This window comes from Capsicum annuum, chromosome 8 (assembly GCF_002878395.1).
Source record: "Capsicum annuum cultivar UCD-10X-F1 chromosome 8, UCD10Xv1.1, whole genome shotgun sequence".
NCBI classification, from domain to species: Eukaryota; Viridiplantae; Streptophyta; class Magnoliopsida; order Solanales; family Solanaceae; genus Capsicum; species Capsicum annuum.
This window is the reverse complement of record NC_061118.1, coordinates 166718551-166738076: the sequence shown is the minus strand read 5'-3', so window position 1 is coordinate 166738076 and position 19526 is coordinate 166718551. Positions and strand designations below refer to the sequence as shown.

General features: G+C 34.7%; 2 protein-coding genes across 5 annotated transcripts; both read right to left on the bottom strand.

Moving 5' to 3' along the window:
- Positions 1–482: 482 nt before the first annotated feature.
- Positions 483–5169, bottom strand: LOC107840280 (B3 domain-containing protein At3g19184). Of its 3 annotated transcripts, none has more exons than XM_047395078.1 (9): positions 5102–5169; positions 4828–5008; positions 4648–4722; positions 3487–3518; positions 3201–3375; positions 2878–3084; positions 1327–1417; positions 1032–1220; positions 483–957 (listed from the first exon to the last, which is right to left on the bottom strand). In XM_047395078.1, exons 2-9 carry the CDS (start codon positions 4969–4971, stop codon positions 857–859), a joined length of 1014 nt encoding a protein of 337 aa, XP_047251034.1. In that variant the 5' UTR covers positions 4972–5008; positions 5102–5169; the 3' UTR covers positions 483–856. The 3 variants fall into 3 exon arrangements, with proteins under 3 accessions (XP_047251034.1, XP_047251033.1, XP_016539586.1); XM_047395077.1 differs by having other exon boundaries at positions 5109–5162; XM_016684100.2 differs by lacking the exon at positions 5102–5169 and having other exon boundaries at positions 4828–5078.
- A 4827-nt stretch (positions 5170–9996) lies between these two features.
- LOC107840279 (B3 domain-containing protein Os01g0234100) lies at positions 9997–14875 on the bottom strand. 2 transcript variants are annotated; one of them, XM_016684098.2, is made up of 6 exons: positions 14598–14875; positions 13050–13100; positions 12786–12820; positions 12080–12230; positions 11775–11981; positions 9997–11062 (listed from the first exon to the last, which is right to left on the bottom strand). In XM_016684098.2, exons 1-6 carry the CDS (start codon positions 14649–14651, stop codon positions 10328–10330), a joined length of 1233 nt encoding a protein of 410 aa, XP_016539584.1. In that variant the 5' UTR covers positions 14652–14875; the 3' UTR covers positions 9997–10327. The 2 variants fall into 2 exon arrangements, with proteins under 2 accessions (XP_016539584.1, XP_016539585.1); XM_016684099.2 differs by lacking the exon at positions 14598–14875 and adding an exon at positions 12506–12603.
- Between the last annotated feature and the right edge of the window lie 4651 nt (positions 14876–19526).

The following is a 19526-nucleotide window of genomic DNA, read 5'->3' as shown; positions in this document are numbered from 1 at the left end:
AAGAAAAAAATGTTTGGTAAGGGGCCAATATATGTCAATTAAATACAGTAAAAAATAGCAAAGTTCAGGGTGTGTAACTGCAAATTTCGACTAATTACAAATATTTTTCGCACATTTTTCCTTTTAAGTTATTTGTTATTCTACTAATCGTTTATTTATCACTTAGAATTAAATTTGCACCCTAACTAATTTTTCTAGTTCTTCTTAAATAAATGGACATATTTATTACCCACCATATTTTTAGATCTAATTAAGGTATTTGTTCTTCTACTAGTTGTTTTTTAATTTTAAAGTTGACTTATATATTCATCGCTCGTCCAACACACATATAGGGTGCAAAATATTTTAAGGGAGTGACAAAAATATGAGTCCACTTATTCGTAAGACAAAAAAAAAATCTCACAGGAAGTTTTTCATCTCCAACTACATATCGTCCAAAAGATACTTGGACTTCTAACGAATTTAAATTATTAAATTTCAAATGAATAAAGGAAATCCATTGATCAATACTGTTGTGCAGATATGCAAACTACATTCCTGTTTGCGTCTATGTACAAATATGAAAAAGTGTACATATCATACGCTATCATCTTAAAATTACATCTTTCAAACCTATAGGACAAAACGTATTAAAATATAACTTTTTTAATAGAAAATCATTATACATCCAAAAGAGATCTTCACTTTGATGAGTCAAATTCTGCTTCATTTCAGCCCTTTGCCATATATGTTATGGCTCATCAAATGCTTCAGCTCAAAAACTTTCTTCTCCGAGGTAACTATAAGTTGTGTTTGTCGTAATTCTTCACATGATAGAACTTGTTAGTTCAAACGAATGGTCAGAAGAGTCCGCCATCTACCTACAAGCTACGCTGTTGTGAGGATTATTATCATGTAAAAATGATGTTTCGGGGCAGCATATTTCATTAGATTGCAAGCGGTTGGTAACATCTGAACCTGCAATGGACCCTGCATATCAGAGTGGTTTCCGAAAACATTTATAATGCAATGGAATTAAGTGTAATCCGTACCTTCCAGAACCTCAGAACCCAAATCTTCACTGTTATTTTCGCATTGATGCTCTGAAGGTGAAACGTTTAAATCAATAATACTATGGCTGTCATTGTGAACACGCTCTTTTGGTTTAGATAAATCGACCAAAAAAGGCTCAGCCAAACGCTTTGCTTTCTTTCGCTTCCTTTTATCTTCCCGCACAAGATCTTCTCATTCCAAACAAGAAGCAAAGAAAGAAGAAGGGAGATCAACAACCAGATCTGGAGATCCCTTAAAACAGTACAAGTGGACAAGCAGAAAGGATGAACTTACCAAATTCTGTTGACTTCGTCAAAGTATCCCAATTCATGAGGCAAAGAGCTGCATCAACTACCTCTCGACCATTTACTCTGACTATATATACCTACAAACATCATTCTAATAATTAGAAAATACATAGATGAAACGAAGTGTTCAAGTTATTGTGGTAGAGCAGAGGATTTGTACGTGTTCAAAAGAGCCCCACTTAATCATGCTCTCATAGATCCCATGAAATTAAACTTCCTATTACTTTCCTGTCTCAATTTACCGCCCATTTTTTTTATTGCCCAAATCCATATGTTCTTTCAAAAACTGCCGAGGTCCAGTCTAATCCACAAGATGGTCAATCAGTAGCCAGTTAAATTAATAAGATTATCATATTCTACAACCGATTTACGAGCAGAATTTATTCTGAGCTTGACCACCTAACCTGATAGCCTTAGCTGCGACGTCAACCCTTATTGGCCAAGAACCATATCCATAAATGGATTTCGCTAGCTATAATTTTATTACTTTGGTGGTTAACAATCTTTTCGTCCATCAGATGCATTATATATATCAGACAAACTAGAACAGTAATGACCATCACTAGAATGATATTCTGAAATGAATAATGAGAACACAGAGTTGCTTCCACTATCGGAAATTTATCAGGCTCGACTAATTTATCGATCCATAGGAAAATTCCGATGCGAACAGTTCTAAACCCGTTAGTTAGATGGAGGAAATACAGGTTGGCATCTTCCACTTGTAACTAATACACTCATTGAAGCTTTACTCAGCAACCCTTGCTGCATACATTCCCCTGGTCTTTATCTAATTTCACGGCAACACAGCATTGGTAAAACATTGGTAATTTCCAACAGTTGGCATTTTAAAAGCTATCATAGAATTTCTAATGGTCCGGCAGCCGTGTAATGAACCATTCCTAGCCTCATATAACAGCACAGGTTAAGGTTAAACAGCTATATTTCTGAAAACTCTTTCCAATTCTTTGGTTGAAAATCCCCCTCCCTTCGATAAGTCAAACTTATATGTAGTACTCCCTCCGTATCAATTTTTGTGACACTCTTTCCTTTTTAGTCAGCCTCAAAAAGAATTGATACTTTTTTAAACTTAGTAACAGTTCACTTAAAAATTTGATTCTAACTTTAATGAAATGATTTATTGCTACACATTTCTCTATGGCTTGTTTAGACCTCAAATTTTAAAAGTCTTTCTTTCTTAGACACTGTTGCCGGTCGAACACCACCACATAAGTTGGGATGGAAGGAGTACTATTTTTTATAACCAATATAAAGTAGTATTTTGTTTTATGTTATTCAAACTTAATATGGCATCCTCCTATCAATAAACTGTTCTACTTTTTTGAAATCTTGAACCATTATTATAGATGCTTTTTTACCAAACTGAATAATATATTATATACAAACATAAAAAGTAATATTACAAGCATGTCTAAGAGGTCATTTTAATTAGGATGAAACAAAGATATGCACACGCCTCCAATATCAAGAACAATTTAGGTTTAACTAAGTAGGTATTAAGATTGTAAAAGGTTACCTTCATTTTGCAAGGTTCAATCAAGCGAAAAATCAAAAGATCTCCTTTAAGTAGTCTGTGAGAGATGGAAAATCCTCTCCAACCAGCACTTAAACCATTCCTTCCTAGAAGATAACTTGTCCTGAACTCATTGCCCCATTCATCAACCAAAATGACACTGGTATCATGATTCGGTAAATGCATGTTGCAGAATGACTTTGGAAGATGCTACCATTGCAAAAAAAAAAGAAGGAAAAAATTGAAGTTAGAAGAAGAAAAAAATTGTTTAAATGCTACGTCTATGAAGTTTTTGCTGCAAAGAGGTTATATGGTTTCAGGCTTACCAGCCAAAATCCATGAGCAACATTTGAAGGGAGCATACACTTTGCAAAGCTGGGAAATTCATCTGCTAGGCTTGATAAAACCCTTTCTGCTCGCTCCATAACAGAATATTTAGCTTCAACGTCATCATAAAGGTCATTTATATTTGTCCGCTTTCCTGTCCCTTTACGTTTAATCCTATGAATTCAACAGATTCAGAAATTTGCTTATGAGTTACCGTCAAGAATGTGAGGAAAGTGGAGATTTGCGGGTAGGAAAGAGGAAAAGCAAGTCAAATAAAATGCCAACCTCTCAGCCTTTATGGGATTATTAGATTTCACCTGCAAGACAATGCAAAAATTTCTGTTATAATTCCATAGTCGATCAATAAGAAAGAGAATCACATCATTTCAACAAATATTATATGCTATCGGGTATACACTATAACACTCTATTTGTAAGCCAATAGCCTCAAATCTTGCATGCTAACAGATGTCCAAATCATAAGACAAATAATAGATTTGAGCGTGCCCATTTTTCTGTTTTAGGTACACATATTCAAAGGGAAATATCATGGTGTATGTTATTTGTAGATGATATTTTATAGCTTGAGGACACGATGCGGAGTTAATGATAGATTGGATGTTTGGAGATAGACGTTAGAGTTTAAAGGTTTCAGATTAAGCATGACTAAAACAGAATACATAGAGTGCAAACCCAGTGACGCATCACATGCGGCGGAGGTGGAAGTAAGGATTGGTACCCAAGTCCTCCATAAGAGAGGGAACTTCAAGTATCTTGGGTAAAAAATCCAATAAATGGGAACATCGGCGATGATGTCACACATCGTATTCGAGCAGGGTGGATGAAATAGAGGCTCACATCGAGTGTCCTTTGTGATAAGAACGTGCCACCAAGACTTACAATTAGTTTCACAGAGTAGTTGATAGACCAACACATAAAGCAGTTCCGCCTCTCCTACCCTAAAATCCGTTCTACAATCCACAGCGCATAAAGTTGAAATCCTGACCCCGCCTCTCTTGTTCTAAAATCCGTTCTAAAGTCCAAAACGCATGAAGTTGAAATTCTGGCTCCGCCTCGCTTATGCAAAAATTCGTTCCAAAATCCAAAACGCATAAAGCTGAACTCCTGGCTCCGCCTCTCCTATTCTAAAATCAATTCTTAAATCCACAACGCATAAAGTTGAAATCCTAACTCCGCCACTCCTGTTCTAAAATCCGTTCTAAATTGCAGAACGCATAAAGTTAAAATCCTGACTCCGCCTCTCTATCATCCACATCCATAAGCAATTCATGGATTTCAGCAGAGCAATAAGGAGCAAACCTAATCAGATCAGAAGTCAAGGAAAAATCGAAAATCCACAAAACATCACACATAAAAATATTTACCAGGTTCATTAGATCCTTAACCAAAACAACAAGACATAAATCAAAAATTAAATATCCTCACTTGCTTCGGCTTAGATTTAACACTTCTAGGCTTTTTAGGTATCATCTTTTTCCTTTCCAGCTCCACCGTCTTAATCTACAAACAAAACAAACACCAAAAAAAGAGTTTATTAAAACCAAAAAAAAAAAAAAAGACAAAACAAAACAAAACAAATGAATAAATAAGGTAGAGAAATTTAACCATGGTTGAAGGATCAGTTTGAGTTGAAGTAGAAGCAGAGGATTGTGAAGTAGGTGTATGAAGTACAGCTACTTGTTGTTGTTGACCTTTTTTACAACTTTTTTTGGTCACAGTTTTCACAGAAATCAAATTCCTATCTTCCATAGATGTCGATTTAGCTTCTCTGAAGAGAAAAAGCTACCTGAAATACGTAGAAATGTATTTATACATATAATTAATTTTGAATTAGTTGTGTGAAAAGAGAAGACAAAATAACAAGGAAAGTAGAAAATACAGCCAACCAAGACAAGGACAGCGAAACGCGGGCCAGTCAGAGGATGCTGCTTGCTATTCTTACTTGTAATGGTAAAATTTGTAGTACTAATATAGGTGGTCCGAAATTTCCTCGAGCTTCGCGCGTAGTGAAAGTTTTATCATATTCATTGAAATTTGTATTTATAGCTTGTCCGATAGCTCCTCGAGATTCATGTATAGCGAAAATTTAATGCACCAACTTAGATTTATACCTGTAGATGATGTGATATCTTCCTCAAGCTTCATGTATAACGAAAGTTTTACTGTATCGACTTAACTTTGTATTTGTAAGTTGTCTGATACTTCCTTGATGAGATTCACGTATAGCGAAAGTTTTACTGTATCGACTTAAATCGTACTTATAGGTGGTGTGATACTTTCCTCGAGCTTTACGTGTAGCGAAAGTTTTATTGTACCGACTTAAATTTGTACTTCTAGGTAGTCTGATACTTCCTCGAGCTTCACGCGTAGAGAAAGTTATACTGCACCGACTTAAATTTGTACTTATAAGTGGTTGGATGTTTCATCGAACTTTGCGCATAGCCAAAGTTTTATTGCACCCACTTAAATTTGTACTTGTAGTTGGTTTGATACTTCCTCGAGCTTTCCGTGTAGCAAAAGTTTAAATTCACCGACCTAAATTTGTATTATAGGTGGTCCGATACTTTCTCGAGCTTCGCGCATAGCGAAAGTTTTACTGCGCTGACTTAAATTTTATACTTTATATGTGGTCTGATACTTCCTCTCGAGATTCATGTATAGCGAAAGTTTTATTGCACCAACTTAAATTTTTACTTATAGGAGGTGTCATACTTCCTCTCGAGCTTCACGCATAGTGAAAGTTTTACTGCACCAACTTAAATTTGTACTTACAGGTGGTCCGATACCTCCTCGAGCTTCACACATAGCGAAAAATTTATTATACCGACTTAAATTTGTACTTATAGGTGGTGCGATATCTCCTCGAGCTTCACATATAGCGAAAATTTTACTGTACCAACTTAAATTTGTACTTATAAGTGGTTCGATACCTCCTAGAACTTCACGCATAACGAAAATTTTACTGTACCACTTAAATTTATACTTGTAGGTAGTTGGATACTTCCTCAGCTACTTCACGCATGATGAAAATTTTAATGCACCAACTTAAATACTTCTTTGAATTTCATGTATAGCGAAAGTTTTACAACAGCAACTAATCCCTTTACGTATGAGGGGACCAGAAGGGAAACTCTACTTACCACTGTTTCAAAATGATTTTTTAGGCGTTTGTACATTATTTGGTTAAGATTTAAAAAAAATAAAAATAAAATTAAAGTTACAAAGAAAAAGGACATATTAGAAGTTGAAGTCGGATTTTGGACGTAAAAATACCGTTTCAAATTTTGTAAGTGGAAATTTGACCAAAAACTTCAAAGTCCAAACCTATTTCAACAACAACAATAACAACAAACCCAGTGTATTCCCACACAGTGGAATTTGGGGAGGGTAAGATGTATGTAGTCCACCCTACTACCTTCGAAGAAGTAGAAAGGCTGTTTCCAATAGACCACCGGCTTAATGACAAGGAATAATAATCAAATTCATAATAAAGCATGGAGCAAGATGACATAATATAAGTACGATACCCACAAGTAATAGTAACTAAAGAAAGTAAGCAAAATCGTAATAAAGCATGAAACAAGGTGTCTTAGCAAGAATAATACACCCACTAAGTAATATCCTACACTAGCGACCCAAACTGACACTAGCATTCTATTCTCATTCTCCAAACCTATTTCAAATTCTCAAATTTTATTGACCAATCTCTAGTTAAACTTAGTGAATTTCTTAAAGTTAATTGCAATAAATCTCTTAGTAAGAATGATAATTTAGCAAAAATGGTAACCAAGCCTGGTAAAATCCATCGTTATCTTAGTAGTGTTATTGATTTGTAAAATTGGGACCGGATTTTGAATTTTAAATTTATTTAAATTTGAAATTTATGATATTGCCAGGATTTTTATCGTGTCTTTCTCTTTTAATTTTTTAATTTCCATTTTCCTTCTCATTTCCCCTTGGAAAATAGTCTGTTAACTATAAATGTGAATTGTTTCTCTTCTTTATTCTACCATGACTGTCTTCTATTTTTCTTCTGTCTTTCTGAAATGAAAAAGTATTGCTAAAAATGATTTGTAGATTATTTAGTTGAGATTTTTAATAATATACATTTAAAATTGAAGTTGGATTTGGACATTATTTAGTCGAACATAAACTATTTTTTTCCAAAAATACTTTTTTGAAAAGCTATTTAATAAAAATATTTATTAGATGTGTACACTTTCTTGATGAAGTATTTATTTCGTCAAACAAGGTGCCTCTTGATTCGAAAAGTTAATTTCCCACTTGTCCACTAGAGATATTTATTTATCACTACTAATCTTTCCCATCTATTCCCTTTTTCTCAACAACTTGTTAACTTAAATTTCAGATAGATTATTTAGTTATTTTTGTTAGAGATACTCTTCTTAAAGTATTTTTTTTAAGAGTAATTATATGACAATAATAACATATTCAATATAGCCTAACAAATGAGGGCCGGAAAGATAGTATTTGTGCAATCTTACTTCTACCAGGTTGAGAGGAAAAATGTCTCAAATGGACCTTTTGCTTAAGTAACACATATATAAAACAATATGAAAAAAAAATACTACAATACTAAAGAAGTAATAATCATGAAAACAGTGAAGAAAAGAACAATATCAATAGCAAATAATATGATAATCTAAGATAATAAAAACACATGTACTACAAAAACTAAAAATCAAACAATAAGCTAGTAGGAGAAGTGCCAATACGGATACTGATAGGAAAAACTCGAGGACGCCGATTAATTAAGTTGAAAAGTACTTGTCAATATTAGAATACTCATGGCGCACAGACCACCACTCTGAGTCGTGGCTCCACGCATGGATCGATCCTCGTTGATCACAGCTGATACCCCTCCTGGGTTCAGGCCATCACAACGAGTCGCGGCCCATTGCGCGGCTCCCCACACGTGGATCGATCCTCGTTGGTCGCGGCTGGGCTGAACACCCCTCTTGGGTTCAGGTCACCACTCCGAGTCACGCCCAACGCGTAGGACTCTCAACGAAAGCACCAGTGTTAAAAGGGAGAGCCCAACCCAAAAGACTAGTTTAATAGGTGGGAGAACCCATTTGACTTATAATCCCCTTAGCATTTCTCTATTTTTCCAACGTGGGGCAATTGGTTCATAACAATAACAATTTGTATTTAGTTAAACCTTAAAAGTGCTTTTGAAAAATTTTCACTTATAATCACTCCTAAAAGATAACTTCTTTCTAATATTAGAAAAATTTACTCATATTTTTCTAATAACTCGACCAAACACGTCAAATCTCTACGATTAGAAATTTTTTAACTATAAAAAAAAACGCTTCTAGCTTTCTAAACCTTGACCAAGCATATGCTAATAGTATTAATTTTACATTTACTGTTTTCACTGTCCACGCACATAGAGGGTTTTTTACAGCATAATAGCAGTTGCTATTAGGGTGATAAAGAGCTCATTTGGATTGACTTAGTTTAAGTACTTGTAAGTCAAAAATAGTTTTGAAGTAGGTAAGTTAAAAAATGACTTATAAACGCTTAATTTTAGGCTAAAATGATAAAAATAAGCCAAAAGATATAAATTAAATTTCTAATTTGTGACTTTTGACTTAAAAATAAAAAGTAAAAAGTCTAATTCAAACGGGCACAAATTCAATGCCAACCCCCCTAATGTAAAATGATCCATCAAACAATTTATTCAAGACAAGTTAAAAAGTGTAAATATAACACAACCCCAATCCGCTCATTTATCACCCTATATGCTAGTTATCTTGTCGCTATGACATCAATTCATATTAATTTTTTTTTGTCCGAAATTGAAAGTTCCCTTATAATTTTCATCTACCCACCAACAATATGTAGTTCTATTTTTCTCTCAAGATTCGAGAGATTCATATTTGATGGACGAGCTCAAGTAATATAGCATGTTTTTAGTGTGATGACTAGAATCTAATACAATTATAAAAGTAGATTGTCTCCGTATATGTTAAAGGTGATTGCAACTGGTTGATGGTTGATGTTCAAAACACATAAGCCACTAATTTTTTATATTATAAGGCATGGTGACTGGCGAAATGAAAAATTAAGTAAGCGTTTGATCATAGGATTTGGAACTTAAAATTTTGACTTGAAAATCAAAGTTTATTTACCAAATGTAAACAAAATTACGATTTCAAATCGTAAGTTGGTATTTTAAAAGCAAGCTTTCAAATTTCAAGGCTATAAAAATTCAAATAGCCTCTTGTAGAAATGTGGAGTAAAATTGCGACAATGAACCCTTATGATAAGGCCCTTCCTCGAAATCGTGCGCATAGCGGGAGCTTAATGACCCAGACTGTCTTGTAAAAATTCAAACCGGATGTGCAAATAAAATTTCATAACTTAAATTAATCTGATTTCAAATCATGAAACATCCATCATCAATCCTAATCATCCCCCACATTTGTCCTGATAATGATATATATTTTTTAATTTCTAAAAAAATTGTCAACTTCTTGGTGTGAATCAATGTTTTAAAAGAACATATTTTGGGATTCTGCAGCAACAACCACAACAAAAAAGCCAATGCATTCCCTGTCTGGAGAGACAAAACAGTCTCAGGTACCAAACTAGCTAGACTCTCTTTTTGTTTCACTTAAATTACACTCTGCGGTATATGTGAAAAAAAACCTCTGGTTTGTTGTACAAAATAACAAGACACAAGTTTTGGGAGTTTGCTTTTGCATGTGAATAAAGATATAGGAGAAGAAAGAGAAAAAGGAAGAATAGAAGTCAAAGAGTACACACGTGACATTAAAGTGCAAATGTTTCTCCTTCCAACTAATGAACGATAAGATGGACCATGTAACCTCTCAAGAAATAAGAAATAGCAGAGACACATCTTTAACAAGAGTTATATTCCTGCTATGAACGTCAAAAGGCCACTAGTACTACTAATCAGGACAAAGCCCTTTTGTATCTAGGATAGGCTTAACTATTGCATAAACTGCGCCAGAAACACATCTGGTCACCTGGTAAGCGATGATGCATACTAGTATAATACAATATTCCTGTGTTTTAACAAAAAGAAAAGGACCACTTCTTCAGAAAGATTTCTTTACCATGGAGTAGTTGCTACTGCCTTGAAATCGAGTTCGAACTTTGAATCTTTCTTTGTTAAAGCCTTAACTTCAGAGTCCAGATTCTTTATCACATGTTTCGCTTTCAAAACCTTTTCTTCAAGTTTCAACATTTCCTCTTTTGCTTCAGCTAGCTCAAGTTTTTTCGGTGCAAGAATGTTTTCCAACTCACATGACAAGTTAATGAGCTTACTAAGCCTTTCGCGTAAAAATCCAACTCGCAAACCTAAATACTCGAACGCTTTCAACGAGCGATCCCAAATTTCAAAATAATAGCTAGGGGTCGAAATACTGGAAGCTTTAATGCCATCAGCAATGCTCACTGTTTCAGTAATCATTCCAGCAACTAGCTTGACATTGGGGTCACCAAGTAAATGGTCATGGAGATATGAGTTTTGGGTGCGGCAAAGAACATAGTATTTGGCTCGAAAGTGTGCAGGAACCTGCGAGTCGATGATCAGGCCATCAACAACAATGTGGAAACCAGAGAAGTCCTTGATGTCCTTAAATTCAACTCTTGATTTTGATAATCTAATCCTTTCTAGAACTTCACAGCCGTTATCACTGTTGTTCCCACATTGATCTGTTGCAAGGCCGTGTTCCGAGCTTGGCAACAACATGGCTTCTTCTTGTCTGCCAGCATGAAATTCCGGCGGAGAAATGGCAGCAGCAGCATCAATTTCTCTCAAGTAATTTTCTCTCACAATGTATACCTAAAACAAGGGAACCTGTAATTAGGTCATCGCTTTACCATCCCTTTGGACAAAATTCAATAAAATTACTACAGAGAACATTAGCATTGTCCCTTTGGCAGTAGCGGAGCTATGATTTTCACTGACACGGTGGGGTTCAAAATATGAAAAAGTAAACACAGAAGAAGCTGAAGGGGATTCAACATCTGTTATATATAGATAAAAAATAGTTTTAACCATCTATAAGTGGTGTAATTTTTCATTGAAGGGGGGTCGGATGAACCCCGCGGCCTTACCTAGCTCCCTCCTTGTCCTTTAGGATGACTTGCACAAATCCAAATGGATTTAACTTCTTTAGTAGGTTACATTATATAGATTGTGAGGAAATTCATTTACACCAACAATGCAACAACAGTGGCGGATTCAGAAATTTTATATTATGGGTGCTCAATTATTTTTAGTTCGGAAATTGTTACATAGAATGGGTGCTCAGTTAATATATATGAATGAATTCCTAAATTTTTACATAAATGATAGTGTTTATCACAAAAGCAATGGGTGCTTAAGCACCCATACTACATCACATAGGTCCGACACTGTGCAACAACAACCTAGCCAGTGTAGTCCCACATGGTGGGGATATACATTATTGGTCCATATAAGATAAATCAAATGAAAAAGTAACTCTCGCTTTAACAAAATGTTCATAATTTAAGCAGTTCAAAGGTGTTACCTTAAATTTGCAGGGCTCAATCAATTGGAAGACCAGAACATCTTTTTCAAGAAGGTTGTGAGCAATGGAGAAACCTTTCCAACCCCCACTCAATCCATTCTTATCAACAAGGAAGTTGGTACCAAATTCTTCATTTTTTTCGTCCACCAAAACGACAGTGTCATCATGTTTAGGCAAATGAGAATCGCAAAACTTTTTTGGAAAACTCTGTCGTATCAAAATATATATATATATAAGAAAGACTATATAGCACAAACAAGAGTTCCAACATTGCTCTAAACCTATCAAGAAGAAATTTCGCTTACCAACCAAAATCCCCTAGCGACATGTGAATTGAGCATATATTTGATAAAACTAGGAAACTCAGAAGGTAAATTTGCTTGAAATTCTTTAGCTCGCAGCATGGCTAATGAGTTTGCTTCTACAGAGCCGTATTTCTGTCCCTTCCTTCCATTGCTAGTAAAATCCAGAATCAAAAGCATTTTCAGAGAGAATGTAAAACCAAGATATATTAACAGCCTGTTGGACAGACAAATGTTTTGCTATTTTTCAAAAAAACTGTTTGATTATACATAGTAATCAAACTTCCACTCCAACTTGAAGTCGAGTTTTCAAGTTTAAAAAGCCGGATCTATTTACTTTTTACAACTAAAATTTTTCCCTCTCACAAAACTTCAACAATTTTTTCAAATGAAATGCATTGTCCAAACACAATTTTAATTTCCAAATACCTTTTCACCACTCAACTTCAAGTAAGTATTCCTTCCGTTTCAATTTGTTTGTCTTACTTTCCTCTTTAGTCCGTTTAAAAAAAGTACCTCTTTACATTCTACAAAAAAAAAAAAGATTCAGAAGTCTTGTTTACTTCCTCAAATTATGTGTCAAGTCAAAATCAACAAATAAATTAAAACATAAATTGCTATTTTTTTTCTTCATACACTATCAAATTCATTTCCAAACACCTACTTTTTTTTGGTCATTATATAAAAGTTTTGCATTTTCTCCACTTACCTTATTTGACCCTTCTTTTTATCTCGATTTTGCACCTGCAAATGTACAAGTCAAGTACCTTCATTAGTTTTAAAGTTACAACTTTACAAGGGTAGGCTTATTAATCAAAACAAAAACAACAACATATCTGATATAATCGCATAAATGGGGTCTGAGGAAAATAAAGAGTACTCAGACCTTACTCCTACCACGTTGAGATAGAAAAACTGTTTCCGACAGAACCTCCACTGTTTATCAAAACAAGGAGTAGAAAATGATTCTCACCTTGTTGGTTCTTGGACCCAAAGCCCTTTTCTTGATTTCCAGTGCCTTTTTCTGCTTAAGCAATCAAATGGAAGAACAAACAAACAAGGGTAAATCATATTCTTTTTAATAACTGTGTTGTCCGAGCCAGCTTCGGCAAAAACTGGTAAATCATTTTTTTTAAGGGAAAAGGCTCAAATATGTCAATTAATTATCAAAAATGACTCATTTATGCCATTCGATAAAAGTTGAACTCATTCATGCCATCGTCGTTATAAAATCGGTTCATCCATGCCATTACTTTTTAACTGTGGTTTTTAAAAAGCAACTTTGTCATGTGACCTCTTATTAGAGGTTCACGTCATTTTTTTTTTGACCCATTAAAATTTTTTGATCTATTTAAAAGAATCTACCCAAACCCAATCTATCACCTTAATCCACTTTAATATTACTCTTAATTTTGAACCTAGATTTGAACATATATATAATTATTTAGACTTCAAACATGAAATTTACATACTTGAATACTACGTTTAAAATAATATAGGTTAGAATAATTAATAATTTAAAATGAAAAATGAATAAATTGTGATTAAAAAATACTACGTAGACATGGTACGTCTCATTCACGTTAAAGAGTATAAAGGCTACAAAATAACCAAGTCCACGAAATAATTAAGACTACCAATAATTTAATTATACAACTTATAATCCAAATTTAAAAGGAATTTTTAGGTATTCTTCCTAATTAAAAGTTGTGGTCCTTCATATATGTGGTATTTTCTTCGTCCTAAATTACGTGATGATGTTTGAATTTCAAGAGTCAAAATAAATAATTTTTTAATCACAATTTATTCATTTATCATTTTAAATTATTAATTATTCTAACCTATATTATTTTAAACATAGTAGTCAAGTATATAAATTTCATGTTGGAAAACTAAATGATTATATATATGTTCAAATCAAGGGTTAAAATTAAGAGTAATATTAAAGTGGGTTAAGGTGATAGGTTGGGTGTGTGTGGATTCTTTTTAATGGATAAAAAAAAATGGTGTGGACCTCTCATAAAAGGTCTGGCAAAACTATTTTTTAAAACCACAATTAAAAAGTAATAGCATCAATGAACCGATTTTATAATGACGATGATATGAATGAGCTCAACTTTTAACGGATGGCATAAATGAGCCATTTATGATAATTCAGCAGTATATTTGAGCTTTTTCCCTTTTTTTTTATAATTACGTTGTCCGAGCCAGCTTCGACAAAAATGGGTAAATCATTTTGTTTATAACCGTGCTGTCTGAGCCAGCTTCGGTAAACATGGTAAATCATTTTTCTTATAATCGAGTTGTCCGAGTCAGCTTCGGCAAAAATGGTAAATCATTTTTTTTATAACCATGTCGTCCGAGCCAACTTCGGCAAAAATGGTAAATCATTTCTTTTTATAACCGTGTTGTCCGAGCCAGCTTCGACAAACACGGGTAAATCATTATAAGCAAAAGAAGAGACATAAAATTCAGAAAAAAAAAAAATTAGTTGAAATAACAACAGAAGGAAATTGAGTACCTTTGAAGCAGAAAGAGGCGAGTTTTTCTTGGAGTACATAGCTGAGATTGCCATTTTAGAAGAAGAAGAAAAAGTAACAGAAGCAAAAGTACTGTAGACTGTCCGGTGGAAATTTTCAGAAGTTTTAGTTTTACACTGAAAAGAAAATGAAGAGATGTCATGTTACATGGCCTTTTTATATAAGGACAAGTGAAGGAGCACTAAATTGGAGCCAATTTTTGGGATTCTTTTGTTAAATATATATATATATATATTATAAGTTATATCCATAAGTTTTTAAAATTATTAAGAATGTCCAATTCTACCAAATAAAAATACTTGTTAATTATCATTTCTAGCTAGCTTGACTATTGCCTCGAGTGGTCTTTTGTTTTCTTCTAGTTGATTGATTAGGATCCTTGTCTTTCCCTTTTCTGTGAGTATAGCCAACTGAATTTGTTAAGTTGTGCTTTGATTTGTAATGGTTACTTTGGTGATTAATTAAATCATGTTAGTTACCAAAAAAAAAACTTGTTAATTGTGTATATGCAAAATTTTCATCAATATCGTTTATTATCAATCAATCCAAGGCATTTTACAATAAAACATAATCGATAAAAAAAAAAGGAGAAATGGTAACTATGAATTAGTTGCGCGGATCATAAATAACTTAGGGCCTTTTCTACAAAATACAAAACAAATGGAGCCTTTTTTTGAAATGTTAAAATAGTCTCAACGGTCATATTTTGGGCAAGTTTTGGAATATTAAATTGTCTCAACGGTCTATCTCAATGTTCTGTTAGGAATGACTGACACACAATCAAACAGCCCGACAGGGTAGCAGTGGAAAATACCTAATACTAAACTTTTCCTTTCAACTTGAACCAAGAGGAGACAAATAAACTCAAGCAAAATAGAGTAATATACAACAAACAAATCAACCAAATGAAACAAGATAAGAATAAAGACAATCACACGAGACACAAGATTTACGTGAAAAACCCTTCAGTGTGAAGAGTAAAAAATCATAGGATCAAAACCTCCATTATAATCATCAAAGAGTTACAATATTGTCCTCCAAAATGACCACCAAACAAGTGTCAAACAACAAGAAACAATACATAATCCACAACACCAAACACTAGAGAAGTAAAGGAGTGAAAGCACAAAAAATGCAGCTACTGTTCGTGAATGAATAACAGGAGCTACAGGCCACCAAATCAAGCTCCGTCAGCTCCTAATTAAATATTGAGATGATAGGAACAATAATTCCAAAAATCAGCTCAATCGGACAAAAAACGAAGCGGGAATCGCAATTTGAAGTTGACAGCTGTAGCTGAAATTTAGGTGCGAAAATCAACTTTGTTTTTCTCTCGTAGGCTGCTGAAAACTCTCTTTTTGTGATGGTGAATAAGACCTAAAAAGATCAATATATATGCCCCATAATAATGGGCCTATGGGCAAAAGTTGGTTGGTCCAAATTGGGTTTTATTTTATCCACATAGGAAGGGACAAAGGCCCATGACGCAACAATTCTCCCCCTCCCGACTATGTGGAGGAGACCGCCATCCCGGCAAATATGCAACAATCTTCAAACTTTCCTCTTGGCAAAGCTTTAGTCATCATGTCGAAACCATTTTCATCCGTATGAATCTTCTCAAGTTCAAGCAACTTAGAATCCAACACATCCCGAATCCAATGGTATCTCACATTAATGTGTTAAGACCTACCATGAAATGTAGAATTCTTGCCAAGATGTATGACACTTTGACTGTCGCAATGAAGCACATACCTCTCTTGAGCACAACCAAGTTACCCCAAGAATCTCTTCTCCCAAAGCAATTTTTTACAAGCTTCAACAACAGCAATAAGCTCAACTTCTGGAGTAGATAGAGCAACACATTTTTGCAACCTAGATTGCCAAGACACATCTCTCCCTGCAAAAGTACCAAATACCCTGAAGTAGACTTGCGAGTATCAACATCGCCGGCCATATTTGAATTAGTATAACCACAAAGAATAGGCTTCCCTGTACCAAAACACAAACTCAGACTAGAAGTGCCACAAAGATATCTCATAATCCACTTCACAACATTCCAATGTTCTCTTCCCGAATTAGAAAGAAAACAACTAACAACACCAACAGCATGAGCAATATCCGGTCTTGTGCAAGCCATTACATACATCAAACTACCAACAACTGAAGCATAAAGAACTTTCTTTATATCTTCCTTCTCATCATCACTGGAAGGACACTGTTTCGTGCTCAACTTGAAGTGTATAGGTAAAGGTGTACTGACAACCTTAGCCCTGTCCATGTTAAAACTTCGAAGTACTTTCTGAATGTACTTCTCTTGTGATAACCACAACTTCTTGGCCTTTCTGTCACGGACAATCCGCATGCCAAGAATCTGCTTTGCTGGTCCTAAGTCTTTCATAGAAAAAGACTTACTCAACTCTTGCTTCAACTTTTGAATCCTACAAGCATTATGATCAACAACAAGCATGTCATCAACATAAAGCAACACAATAATAGAGTTACCATCATAGAATTTTTGCACAAAAACACAATGATTTGAAGTAGTCTTCTTGAAGCCCTGCTGACTCATAAAGGAACCAAACTTCCTATACCACTGCCTAGGATCTTGTTTCAAACCATACAAGTTCTTCTTCAATTTGCAAACATAATTCTCTTTTTCCTTGACTTTAAAACCTTCGGGTTGCTCCATATAAATTTCTTCATCGAAGTCACCATGGAGAAAAACAGTTTTAATATCCATTTGCTCAACCTCTAAATCTAGACTTGCAGCTAAGCCTAGAACCACATGAATGGATGACATTTTTACAACTGGAGAAAATATCTCATCAAAATCAACTCCCTTTTTTCTGGTTAAATCCCTTCACAACCAATCTAGCTTTGTACCGTGGAATTGGATTACCATCTTCATGCTCCACCCGAAAAACCCACCTATTTTTCAAAGCTTTTATGTCTTTAAGCAGCTTAACCAAATCAAAGGTATGATTATCTTGCAAAGATTTAATTTCATCTTCCATAGCATCAAACCACTTTTCTTTTTCTTCACTTTTCATGGCCTCATCAAGACTCTCAAGTGCTCCCCTGTTAGTCAAGAGTACATACTCACTAGGAGAATAACGAGATGAAGGTATTCTCTCTCTTGTAGATCGTCTGAGAAAACTCTCTGGAGCATCAACAACTAATTGCTGATCAACCACATCAACTTGCACTGGAGCATCAACAACTTCTTGCTAGTCATTCTAAACATGATCATCATCTTCATTATCAACTTGATTTTCATCATCATGAAGATTTTCTTCAGGATCAGTAGTCAAAAGAACTGGATCAACATCAACTAGGCTCTCACTAATCTGAGAATCAACCTTCTCAGCTTTGTCAAAATCTTCAATTGTTTGGTCTTCAAAGAACACAACATCGCGGCTTCTAACAAGTTTCTTCTCAACTAGATCATAGAAAAGATAGCCAAATTCATCTTGACCATAACCAATGAAGATACACTGTCTAGTTTTAACATCCAACTTTGACCTTTCATCCTTAGGAACATGAACAGAAGATTTACACCCAAAGACTCTAAGATGATCATAAGAAATATTCTTACCAGACCAAACTCTGTCAGGGACATCACCATTCAAAGAAACAGTAGGAGATAAATTGATAACATAAACAACAGTAGTAAGTGTTTCTGCCCAAAAAAAAACTGACAGCTTAACATCTGAAAGCATACATCTAACCCTCTCAACTAGTGTTCTGTTCATCCTCTCTGCTAAGCCATTCAACTTTGGAGTCTTTAGAGGAGTTTTCTGATGCCGAATATCCTGCTCTCTGCAATATCTATCAAAAGGACCAATATACTCACCACCATTATTTGAACGGATGTATTTCAATTTCTTCCCTATCTGTCTTTCAATCAAGGCCTGAAAATTCTTGAACACATCAAGTACTTGATCCTTGGACTTCAAAGGAAATACCCAGAGTTTGCGAGAATGATCATCAATCAAAGTCACAAAGTAAAGTGCACCACCATGAGGCTTTACTTTAAAAGAACCGCACAAATCAGAATGCACCAACTTCAGCAAATTGAGCTTTCTTGAAAGCGGATGACTTTGAAAAGAAACTCTTTTCTGTTTACCGGCTAAGCAATGAATACACTTCTTCAACTTTGCTTGTTTTACTCCAGAAAGCAAATATTTCTTAGCCAAACTATCAATCCCCTGACTCAACCTTCTATGCCACAACTCTGATGAAGTATAATTCTCCACCAAGTTTATCAAGCCTCTAGAAGTAGAGCCCTGAAATACGTACAAGTTAAACAACTTATCACCTCGAGCCACAATCCTCGAACCTCTATTAAACTTCCACTGGCCAGCACCAAGGGTATTAACATAACCCCCATCATCAAGACTTCCTACAGAAATCAAATTCAGGCTAACATCTAGAGCATGCTTGACATTATTGAGAACTAGTTTGCAACCATTGTTACTTTCCAAACAAATCGTGCCAGTGCCAAGTACTTTAACTTCATCATTATTGCCCATTTTCAACATCCCAAAATTACCTGGAGTATAAGAAGAAAATAATTTCTTCTTTGGCGTAATATGAGAAGTAGCACCGGAATCCACAAACCAGCTAGACTTATCGAGAACAAGATTAATGGCATTCTCACCACAAGCAACAAGAAGATCATCATTACCAACAACAGCAACACGATTTTCAGTATTTCTTTCTTTTGCCGTCTTATATCTCTTTTATGCTTGTAACAATATTTCATGATATGTCCCTTTTTGTTGCAATAGTCACATGTAACATTCTTGAATTTAGACCTTGACTTATTTCTACTTTTATCTCTATCATTTGAATCTCTGGACTTGTTTCTCCCCCTCTCTTCAGTAACCAAAACATCAGAGTGTGAAGAT

What these genes read in the sequence shown, in the direction of transcription:
- LOC107840280 (XM_047395078.1), bottom strand. Translation starts at nt 4,971, where the DNA reads ATGGAAGATAGGAATTTGATTTCTGTGAAAACTGTGACCAAAAAAAGT. An exon ending in TTAAATCTAAGCCGAAGCAA is followed by an intron (nt 3,519 to 4,647) that starts GTGAGGATATTT and finishes ATTGTCTTGCAG; the next exon opens with GTGAAATCTAATAATCCCAT. An exon ending in GACGAAGTCAACAGAATTTG is followed by an intron (nt 1,221 to 1,326) that starts GTAAGTTCATCC and finishes TGGAATGAGAAG; the next exon opens with ATCTTGTGCGGGAAGATAAA.
- LOC107840279 (XM_016684098.2), bottom strand. Translation starts at nt 14,651, where the DNA reads ATGGCAATCTCAGCTATGTACTCCAAGAAAAACTCGCCTCTTTCTGCT. An exon ending in CGCCTCTTTCTGCTTCAAAG is followed by an intron (nt 13,101 to 14,597) that starts GTACTCAATTTC and finishes TTGCTTAAGCAG; the next exon opens with AAAAAGGCACTGGAAATCAA. An exon ending in TTGAGCCCTGCAAATTTAAG is followed by an intron (nt 11,063 to 11,774) that starts GTAACACCTTTG and finishes CCCTTGTTTTAG; the next exon opens with GTATACATTGTGAGAGAAAA.